The sequence below is a fragment of the Podarcis pityusensis genome, assembly GCF_964106645.2.
Source record: "Podarcis pityusensis genome assembly, chromosome: 2".
In the NCBI taxonomy this organism is placed as follows: Eukaryota; Metazoa; Chordata; class Lepidosauria; order Squamata; family Lacertidae; genus Podarcis; species Podarcis pityusensis.
The window spans coordinates 78571159-78582587 of NC_138029.1; the positions used below are offsets into that span (position 1 = coordinate 78571159).

At 39.2% G+C, this 11429-nt stretch overlaps 1 protein-coding gene and 1 long non-coding RNA gene across 3 annotated transcripts in view; one reads left to right on the top strand and one right to left on the bottom strand.

Annotated features, from left to right (window-relative positions):
• SLC6A1 (solute carrier family 6 member 1) overlaps positions 1-8246 on the top strand; it is a 75551-nt gene extending 67305 nt beyond the window's left edge. For both annotated transcript variants that reach the window (XM_080994200.1, XM_080994201.1), the window contains exons 13-15: positions 2457-2557; positions 4970-5137; positions 7431-8246. In XM_080994200.1, coding sequence (XP_080850326.1) covers positions 2457-2557; positions 4970-5137; positions 7431-7535 — 374 coding nt within the window. In that variant the 3' untranslated portion in view covers positions 7536-8246. The remainder of the gene's footprint in view (positions 1-2456; positions 2558-4969; positions 5138-7430) is intronic.
• Positions 7887-10041, bottom strand: LOC308470793. Its single transcript, XR_013982650.1, has 2 exons — positions 8293-10041; positions 7887-8255 (listed from the first exon to the last, which is right to left on the bottom strand). It is a non-coding gene; the product is annotated as an uncharacterized lncRNA (long non-coding RNA).
• Between the last annotated feature and the right edge of the window lie 1388 nt (positions 10042-11429).

The window sequence follows — 11429 nt, forward strand, 5'->3', positions numbered from 1 at the left end:
ATTTTGAAATTTATGAAAATAAGCCAAAAGAATGTAATTTTTTTGTAAAGCAGTCCCCAGATGAAATGAAGTAATCATTTAAAATGTTATGTGTACTTAAAACTGAAATTGTTTTCTATAATTGCCACATTTATCTTAACAAAATAATGCCATACCTAGAGGTAATTTGAGGCCATCTGAACTGTTTAAGTGAGGGAGATGTGCCATCTCACTGTATGTACCGTATTTTTCGGCCCATAGGACGCACTTTTCCCCCTCCAAAAATGAAGGGGAAATGTGTGTGCGTCCTATGGGGCGAATGCAGACTTTTGCTGAAGCCTGGAGACTAAGAGGGGTCGGTGCGCACCGATGCCTCTAGCTCTCCAGGCTTCAGGAAGCTATCCGCAAGCCTTGCAAGCCCGGCGGGACCTCCCGCCGGGCGCACGAGGCTTGGGGCGGCAGCCTGCAGCCCGAAGCACGGGGCGCCCTCCGGAGGGCGCCCCGTGCTTCGGGCAGGTGTGTGCAAGGCTTGGGGCTGCAGCCGCGGCTGGGGGGGGAATAATTTTTTTTTATTCATTCCCCCCCCCAAAAAACGAGGTGCGTCCTATGGGCCGGTGCGCCCTATAGGACGAAAAATACGGTATATTGCACTTAGGAGGGAGGAGAGAATTGGGGGTGTTTGATAGCATGCTAAAATTTTCAACTGGAATTCAAGCATTTTTGGAAAAAGTAAGTAAGAACTGTAAGAACTCTAGCACTCGTCAAAGTACTACCATTCATATACGGTGCCATGGAAGAACTGTTCCTTGATTTGTTTTGTTTTAAACGTTTTATGAGCACTGCATTGCTTATGAAAAGCGGTATCACTTTATAAATGTACAAATTATTAAATCCTTGAAAACTTTTAAAGTATCAACAAAATGATGGCTTGTCATTTGTGATGTTACTGGCACTATCCAATAGGTGCTTAAAATATCAATGTAAGCACATTCCACATGGTATTTCCAATCTCCATTGATGTGCTAGCTGGCAGAAGGCTTTAGAAAATATTTCCGTCACATAAAGCAGTCAGGAAATTTCCATGCCTAGAAAGGGTATAAGGATTGGAAAAAGACCAAGAAAGTGAAGTCATATGCACAAAACGTTTAGTGAATGTTAGATTCTCATTTTACCATTATTTTGAGGATCAGAAAGGTTTCACCTATGGGGGGGGGAGGAATAAGTTTCTATCCAGGAAGCTAACAGAATTTGAAGATGCAATCAAACTATCAAAGAAAAATACATTTTCCAGATTATAAATAACAGCATAATACCTATATATTTAGGATAAACTAGAACCATGGTTGCAGTCCTGTACATGAAACACTTAAATCCTATTGATGCAGCTTAGCTGTGCACACAAATTGCAACCCAAATAATAATAATATTATGCTACAAAGAGGCAATAAATTAGTCAAGATTCTGTGGGATGCCCCTCAGATCCAGAGTTCCTATACACACGTATTGCAGCTCCCTAACTTAATGCTTTCAAATGAGCTTTTTCACACCAACCCTATAAGACCTTAATAAATCTCTTACATCTTAATGACTCTTTTGTTGACTTCTCTGATTTATTCTCTTCTTTGTTAAGGCATCTTACTGTAGATTATCGATTATATTCACATTCACATTCACATGCTAGAATCTAGGCTTTTCCCTTAGGGGATTGGCATTTTCCTTCCTCTGTGCATTGTTTCTGCACAAGGTATGCAAATCTGTTAACAGTTCCTACTGCTAATGGTCCTGTTCCTGGGAAGTTACATTTTCCCTGCACTCAACCCATAATGTTGAATCATGGAGGAAAGAGCTTTCTCATGACACATGTACCCCTTGTAACCAGAACTAATGATGTATTGGCTGTTGTTTGGATTGCTGTTCATTTCCTCCCTTCCCCGTAGGCTGTGGGCTCCATTTTTCCAGTGCTAAAACCTCCCCCACTCGGGTCTGATTATTTCCCTGCAGCTAGGCTAGTCCCTGGCTTTAAGGCCTTTTTGGAGCCACCAGTTCTGTAGAACCACCAACACTGGATTGTTAATGGGTTTGGTAGGTTATCTGGCAAGACTCTGGCAAGACTTTGGTAGGTTATCTGGCAAGAGAGCCAGTGTGGTGTAGTGGTTAAAAGCGGTAGTCTCATAATCTGGGGAACCGGGTTCGCGTCTCCGCTCCTCCACATGCAGCTGCTGGGTGACCTTGGGCCAGTCACACTTCTTTGAAGTCTCTCAGCCCCACTCACCTCACAGAGTGTTTGTTGTGGGGGAGGAAGGGAAAGGAGAATGTTAGCCACTTTGAGACTCCTTAAAGGGAGTGAAAGGCGGGATATCAAATCCAAACTCTTCTTCTTCTTCTTCTTCTGATATATTTCAAACCTTTTCTCTCTCCTAGCCATTCATTATTGGTTTCAACCAACTAACAATTTGTTTGTTTGTTTGTTTGTTTAGGTGTAAACAGATTTTACGACAATATCCAGGAGATGGTTGGCTATAGGCCCTGCATCTGGTGGAAGCTCTGCTGGTCTTTCTTTACTCCAATCATTGTGGCAGTAAGAAACAAAAATGTTAAAGATGTTAAATGCAATTAATGCAAGTCTACATTTTTTTTTAAAGTTCAAATGAGCACAAATAATCAAGAATGCACAGTGATAAGGATGTCCAGTAAGGCTCTAAAATGCTGCAACTACACTTGGCCGTTTGATCATGCACACACACATTTGTGCTTTATTTTGATATAACAACGTACAATAATTTATATAACTTACAATTCAAGCATAATATTCACAAAACTTTTTAAAAGATGTAAGCTGTGTTTAAAAAATGTAAGCTGTGTTTTTTTCTGTTCTCTAAATACTTTGGTCTACTTTCATGCCTTCTGGAGAAATAGCAACTAAAATAATTTTAATTAAAGTATACTTAATGAAATTCTAATCTTCCAATAGTTAATGGAAGGACCATAACAACTGCCGACTCGCCCCAAGACACATTATTTTAGAGAATCCAGTGTTTATTTTTAGTGCACAGGTGATGATAATCTAATATAAAAGCTGCCATCTTCTATTTTCTTCTTTCCAAAAACTTTCTACTTTTGTCTTTTTTAGCTGATTCCACTAGCAAAAATAGCTTTGGGCTATTTCTAGCAAAGGGCTAGAGCAATGGTCATAGTGGTGAATGCACATATCATTTTATAATACTGAGAAGCAAAAAGAAAACCACGTAAAGCAGGCTCAAAACTCAGTATATATTGTTTTATTCTGTACATGAAAAATAAAATGTTTGAAAGGAGAAGCAACAAGAGAAAATTAAAAATCTATGAAACTGTATGATTTCAAAATTTATAAATATATATGGTTCAAAATATCCTTTTGTATATCAAAATGCATGTCACACTGTTTAGGGCTATTTGCCAATTCAATTACAAGACAGGTCAGATAATTTAACATGCAGTTAGAGTTTACGAGCCAAATCTTGCAGGGCTCTTGGAAACAGACGCAACAAGTTGGGGGCCTTTGAGGAATCATAGTGGTATAGGAATAAATTAATGAGAAATGCTCACATCCCCATCTCACAATACTAGGATACCAATGAGCTCTGGGCTGGCTTCCATAAACGTCCAGTCCTGAACCAGCATTTTGGAACTATTGCATTAGCACATAACACTCACATTGCCACAGAATTAAGCAAGGAATAATAATAAAATAAAAAATACAAATACAAATTAGCTCGCAGGGTGGAAGGACTTTGGAGGAAAGAAAGGAAAAAGGGCACCATCTTCGCTCATTCTTCTAAAGCCTTTCTCTGTTGCTATATAACACTAAACGGCTATGCATCCAGCAGATGGGGGAATGCCTTTTAGAGAAAAGGGAAAGGAAGGTTGTTCTTTCCTTCTGCCTGAAAACTCCTTACACAGTGGGGGGAAAAGGCTTCGTGGTGGACATCTCCCTCACCTTAATCACCACTACTAAGAACCCCACCTTTAAGATTCTGTAAACCTCTAGGAGCTTAAGCAAGCCTGTCTCCTCCCTACCCCCGCTCCAATTTCCTCCACAACCCTTTGAACTGTCACCAACATGTTGTGGCTCCTGGTGGGCAGGATGGATACTGAATCTTTGCATTGCATTGTTTTGTACAAAAGTTGTGCATTCCAGAGAATCTCCTGAGAATGCAGAAATTACTCCTTTGTCTATGAGGGACAAATTCAGTATAATTCCTATAAATCTTATATCCGATGAGGGGAAACTAACTAAATATCTGAAAATACCTAATACCCATAGGGTTACATAGTAATACCCATAGTGGCTCTCTCCAGGTGCACGTCATCCCTGTCTCTGAGCATTGTGAGATTCCAGGGTTCCCAAGCACTTTTGGAAATGAGGCACAGCGAAGACTGTGGTGTCTTTATGAGATATGGTTTATTTACCCAGATGTACAACTTGAGTCTGCAATGGAGGGGTTCACAGCATTAACACCCCAAAAGGGTCTTGTTTCTACCGTAGCCGCAGCCTTGGGCTCAAATAGACATCAAACATGTTCTGACTGTATCTCCAGCTCACTTCTTTTTCTCCCAGCCTCCGGCTTACATAACTCAACTCTCTACTGTGGCCTTTTGTCTTTCAAACTAGCCACAAGCTGGGTGAGGGGTCCGACCCATTTGCCCCTTTCCTTTGTATCCCTTAATGGCTCATTGGCCAGGCTATCACCTCAATGGCTTATATTTTAACACTTGCTGGATCCAGGGCTTGGAGGGGTCTTTGTATACAATCTACTTCCCCACCCTCACCCCAAACTCATAACAGTACCATCAGAAATTACATAGGTAAAATGGAAGATGTCTGGAATTTTAAAAAGGAAAATAACTTTTCACTTTAATTTTCCTATCCAAGCAAAGAACTACCTGCAAAAGCAGCAGCAGCAACTACAACAAACCATAGCTGACTTTTTTCATGCTTCTACTTCCCCAGGGTGTGTTTATCTTCAGTGCCGTGCAAATGACTCCTCTCACTTTGGGCGATTACGTATTCCCGGCATGGGGCCAAGGTGTTGGCTGGTTTATGGCTCTATCATCCATGGTGCTGATTCCAGGCTACATGGCATACATGTTCCTTACATTAAAAGGCTCCTTGAAACAGGTAAATTATGTCTTTAGAACTGTGCCTACACTTGGCAAGATGCCAGTTTCAGCAAGCACAATCTGCTGTTGCGTTCTTATTTACAATATCAAAGTATACCTCTTTGCTACAGTAAATTATCCCTGGGTCAGTCTTTTCTTATGATTTGTCCAAATGTAAATCAGTAGCAATGGCACATCTCTCTATATCTACTATATATCAATATGATAGCGAGCCCCTAGAGAACTTCCTAGCTGAAGGGTGGACTATAAAACATTTAAATGAAATAAAGATCGGCAGCTAAGCTTCCAGAATATTGCAGCATAGGAAGGCCTCTCCATACCAGTTGCCATTAAAAAATGTGACAGGATTACTCAGGTTCTCACCTTCCTTTCTCCTTTCCAAGTAAAAACATGGCTAAATGATTTTCCCACTTTGTGACTGTAAAGATGAGTTCTAGCTGTATGAGTGGGCTTCTTAGTTTCCTCTGCCCCAATTTCATTTCCCTTTGTTCTGTTTCCTCCCAACTTCCACAATCTCTGGTCACTGGTTATGCTGCTTAGAACTAATGTCAGCGAAGACCCCAGCCCAGCAGGCTTCACCAACATCTCCGCTCAAATCTTTGTAGAGAATCTCAGCTGTTACACAGTGCATCAACTGAGAACGGCCACTTACTCAGTCTCTCTCTCTCTTTTTTTAAATGATATTTATTAAAGTTTCAAAGAAAGGATTACATAAATAAAAAGAGGGGGGGGAAAGAAAAAGAAACAAAAAGGAAAAAAATACAAAATACAAAAAAAAGATAAAAAACACTTAAAAGACACATCAGTCTTTCCATGCCTTACATTTCATTTCCTTACTTCCGTGACCTCCTCACACCTCCCTTTTTTGTATTCCAGTTCTGTTAGTTAATTCAGCAATTCCTTTCCCTCTTTGTTTTTGTCTTAATCCTTTAACTTAATATATTATAACTTTGGATTTTCGCCTGTTAACAATCCATTTTTACATACACCTTTATAACATTACTGCTAAAACCACTTAACTTCATTCTGACATCATTCTAACATTCATTAATTTTGCAGTATTTCTGTAAATAGTCTTTAAATTTCTTCCAATCTTCTTCCACCGACTCTTCTCCCTGGTCTCGGATTCTGCCAGTCATTTCCGCCAGTTCCATATAGTCCATCACCTTCATCTGCCATTCTTCCAGAGTGGGTAAATCTTGTGTCTTCCAATACTTTGCAATAAGTATTCTTGCTGCTGTTGTGGCATACATAAAGAAAGTTCTGTCCTTCTTTGGCACCACACTTACTCAGTCTCTGGGTGGTGGTGGTGGCCCATTGTGGAAGGATCTCGGCTCCATGGAGAAAAGGGCCTCTCCATCATAGCCCGGCCTGTTGGGGAATTTCCCCGGCTGGCCGCAAAGGAGGGTGGGATAGCTCACCATGCACTGGAATTCAAATTGGCCAATCATTGGCCCAAGAGGGCAGTGCTTGGGCAATGGGCCAGAATGAAGTAATGAAGTAGGCTGTCTGCAAATCTCAGTTGTTACACAGTGCATGGACTGATAAGAGGATGAACATTTTGATTAGGCAGGATTCACTGCTAGTTTACTATTTACTGATCTAAAAATTTTGTTATTGTCCCAAAAATTATTGATACCTGTCAGGGAACTGCCATCAGTACTGGAGGGGGAGAGCGAAAGCCAGAGGGATTCCAGAGAGCTTCCAGGGATCGGGAGGAGCAGCCCATCTTCTGGGGAAGAGAATCAGCGTAGCACCAGGGGAGAAGGGGGGCAGTTGGGGGAAGTGGTGAGGCGGTCTCATGACTCCTTGCCTGGGACCAGCGGGGAGAGTAGGGGTCCTCTGTTGCCCACGCCCTCCCTGCGCAGAAGGCTTCCGCGCAGAGAGGGTAGGCGGAGACTAGGCGTCAAAGAACTTCTTTGCTGGAAGAAGTTTAAGAAACGCCCACTCACGGATTCTGCCAGCGATTGAGTCAGCCACGGGTGAGTGGCTGTCCGGACAGAAAAGGTTCACTTTGGCAACCCAGCCAGGTGTTTGCACCCAGCCGGGGAGATAGGCACCTGCTTACGCACAAGCAACCCCTAGAACCATTACAATACCATACATTGGAAAGTCATTCAGGAACTGTGGCCTCCTTCCCTCCTTCCTTCCTTCCTATTGCACCTTTCATGAATGACAACTACAGAACTGGAATATAAATTTAATGTAAGGGAAGCCATTCAGATTAAGAACAATGAAATGATTCTCTCTCTCTCTCTCTCTCTCTCTCTCTCTCTCTCTCTCTCCTGTAGCGAATCCAGGTAATGATTCAACCAAGTGAAGATATTACTCATCCTGAAAACGGACCTGAACAAGCCCAGCAGAGCAACTCTGCAAACAAAGAAGCATATATATAGTCTGGGTCATTAAAATGATACAAAGCTTCCTGTAGGGGGGCAAAAGAAAAAAGAAAAACCATACACAAATGAAACATGGTTGAATATGACCACAAATTTATGTCTGAGAATAAAATTACCTACCTCTAGTGGCACAAAAGACCATCACCACTATAAGGGAAGCAATGTGGATAAGATCAAACCATTTTGTGGGCTTAGTTGTTGACAATGTTTTGTGTTTCCTGGCAATCCATAGACTGTTAACATTTTTATTCTCTTTCAGTAAGAGCTGGATATCTTTGGGAATTTATAAAGACATGTAGGCCATTTTTAATCTACCTTTTAACACAACAATTTGAAGTTTTGTGCAGCTGATTTTTATTAATATATTTCATACTGTTTGAATCCCAAGACTGTTATTTCTGAGAACAGTTAAAACAGAAAGCTGTTTTGTATTCACCAGCAAAGTATTTTTTACCAAGAAAATTTACCAGTGAAAATACTGCCCTTAAAAATGTTGACCAACTTTATTCTGGAGTTGGTTTTTCTAATTTTCATGGAAATCTTCTGATATTCTACAGTATACTGAATCATTCATATACAAATGCCATTAACAAGCTATTTTGGGATATACAGTACAGACTAAATTGCACCACTCCCTAACCCAACCTATTGAGATGCCAACATTTAATGTATTATTTTATAGCAATATATCTTTTAGAATATTTTCCATGTCGGCATCTTTCAAAGTACTGGGGTGGTTTTTTAAACAAAAAACAAAAAGCCAGCCGCACAAGTGATAATATGACTACATACTTCAAACTGTGAAGAGTCCCTCCCAAAGGCTGCCATATTTAAAGCTGTACACGTTATCTTTCATTTAATCCAGGTTGTGCTTCACTTTTAAGTTGTGTCATTGGCAGGTATAGCACTTTCCCACAAATAGAGAACCAAACAAATAGCTTCTACATCGAGATGCTCCCCGCAGAATATAATTTAGGGCTTTAAAATTAGCACTGCTCTAGTCGGTCTGTTGAAGGTCTTATCAACAATAGAGGTTTTTGACTAGCAAGCATATTATAAAGCACTTTGAAGAAAGAATTTTATTTTTATGGTTTTATTTAGGTATGTATTTTTCATGGGAAAGATGGAGAAGTGAGGGAACGGTCTTGCCATAAACAGCTCCATTCTAGGCTCTCGCTTGCATTTTCCACACAGGCACCTAAAGCTAATGGATTTCTTCCTGTGTGGAAAATGGCAAGACTCAAGAGTCCACAAAGGCAACTCTTGTTTGGCAGCTATGAGACAGAAAGTGAGAATCGTAAGAAAAGTGGTATGTGATGTTTGATTCTAAATGACTGTGACAGAACTGTGCAATGAAACATGCTTTTCAGCGAAACCTTGTGCAACGTACAATGTTAGATAGCACACACTTTATGTAGAACTACTATGTGAACAACATGTTAACTGTGAATGTTGGTTTTTTTGTTGTTTTTGTCTGAAGGTGACAAACATATGTTCTTGCAATAAGGTATTATTCTCAGAATGTCAAGCACATTATTGTAGAAAATATATATATACATATATTTCAACTTAACAAATAAAAAAAACTCATAAAAAGAGTATTGTTTAGTAGGTTCTAAACCGTTTCATACAGTAGATCAACTGTAAAATATTCAGATATCTATGATACATGCTGAATATCTATAGATGAACTCACAAATAAATCCAAATGTCTTGTAGATTTTCAGGGTTTAGGGGGGAAAAGAAAAGAAAACATGTCATACTTCACTTGCTTCATATACATTATAACTGTGAATTTCATTAGACTTAAGATACAAAATTCAGACTTTCTCTTTATTGTTTATGTAACCAAGTCCCATGTTGTTCTAAGAAAAATGCAGTATTCAATGTTTGATTGTAAAACAATTATGACAGATGTTTGACAGATTTGCTCTTTAGCAGAATCCTGTACAAACGTATCATATATAGCACAAAAATAGTGTCGTAGAACTACTGTGTGTAAGCTGTGAATAGCTGTATCTTTTTGTAGTATTTGCCCTTAAAAAAGAAAGAATATATGATCATATATGCTTTTTGCAATAATTAATTATTCTCTAAACACCAAGCAAATTTATCTCTATATAAAAATATATATGTAATATATACATATTCTAAAATATATATAGAGCCTGTTTTAAAAAGAGAGAGTACAGTATAATTTAGAAAACTGCAATGTTCTATGGACCAAATGTAAAATATTTATAAAGATGCATTTTAAATGTCTATAAATGGTGTCCTAACTAAAGCACGGTTGTTATGTAACTTTCCAAGAGCTTAGAAAAAAGAATAAAAGTTATATTATACATTCTATGAAGTGGCTTTAATTTAATTCTTTAAGCAGAAGATTTTGAATGACTCTTACAAAACAATTTTCAGTATTTGAGAGATCTCTATCACCCAATTTAGGCATCGTATTCCCATTCCCACAATCCATGTTTTTTTGGACTTGGAAATATATAACCAGTTGCACATCCCCTACACCTTATCCCTTCTCTTATCAAGTTTCCTTTAGTAGAAACTTCCTGGTTTGTCAAATCACAGTTTCTCCACTGCATCTAAAACCTAAGGCTGGGTCAAATCCCACCTCCACCCCTGCCATTCACAATCCTTATACCACTATTCTTATCCCTCTATGATCAGCAGCATTGTCACCTTCTTGGTCACACTGCCCCTAATTGGCCTCATGCACTGCCTCCTTAGTAAATACTTAGGACACCGGCAACATGACTCATTGGCAGCCAGGAGTAAAGAAATAAGGAACTGGTTTATGGGAACTAGAATGGGACTGGGCTATATTCTAGACATCAAGATACATTTTTTAAAAAATAAATTAAAAAATTATGGGAATTAGCATATTTGAGCCAAATCTTTGCTTTCAGGGGCTTGCAACCTTAAATTAGTGAGTTATCTCTAAGCTGCTGCTCTTTCTCAAGAGAGAAGAAACAGAGTCCCAAGTCTTCAGTTCTGGATTCAGTGCCAATCAATGCATCTCTATCTGCATGCATGAATTTATAAATGCAGCCAAGTATGCATACTCTAATCAGCACAGGAGATATATAGATACACACACACACTTACTTTTCCCACTTTATATAGATACATCATTTGTCACTAGTTCAGAACTATTAACTATTAACCATTAATGCTTTGAAGCACTGATTTTACATTACAGATGCAAATATAATTCAGTGTAATCTGAAAACTGCTTGTTAATTTTTTCACATTGTGCTTGCAGCCAACTATAAATATATCTCATACATGCTTGTAATATATTTTATAATATGTATTAATCAGTTCAAAACCTACATAAATTATTGTGAAATAGAACGTTGATGTTCCACTAAAGGAGGAATAATGATTTCTGCCAGCAAGCCTTATCTCAATGACGGTGTTGAGCAGAATCTAACCTTGGCTTGACATTTTAAGAGTTTTTTTCTTCCTGAGAGGAGCAAAGTTAGGTTCATTTATTTTGAAATTTTCTCTTTTTTTGAATGTGATTTCCTCTGCACAAAGATCCTCTTGCTAAATCACATCCCCTGCATGCAAAAGGGTGCTGCATGTTAGATCTCTGCATCCAGAATCTAAGTATACATGCATGTCAGAAAATAATGTTGGCACAATCATCCTTGGCACTGGTCACCTTTCAGGGAAGCAGGAGTGCATTCAGACTCTTCTTCCCTTCTTCCTTGTCCTACCAGCAACTGATGGTTGGGGCTGCCAAAAGCTAAACATAAGATTGTTAATTAAAACATTCAATTCTGGGCCTCATCAATAGGAGTATAGCATCTAGATCAAGGGAAGTAATAGTGCCACTGTATTCTGCTCTGGTCAGACCTCACCTGGAGTACGGTG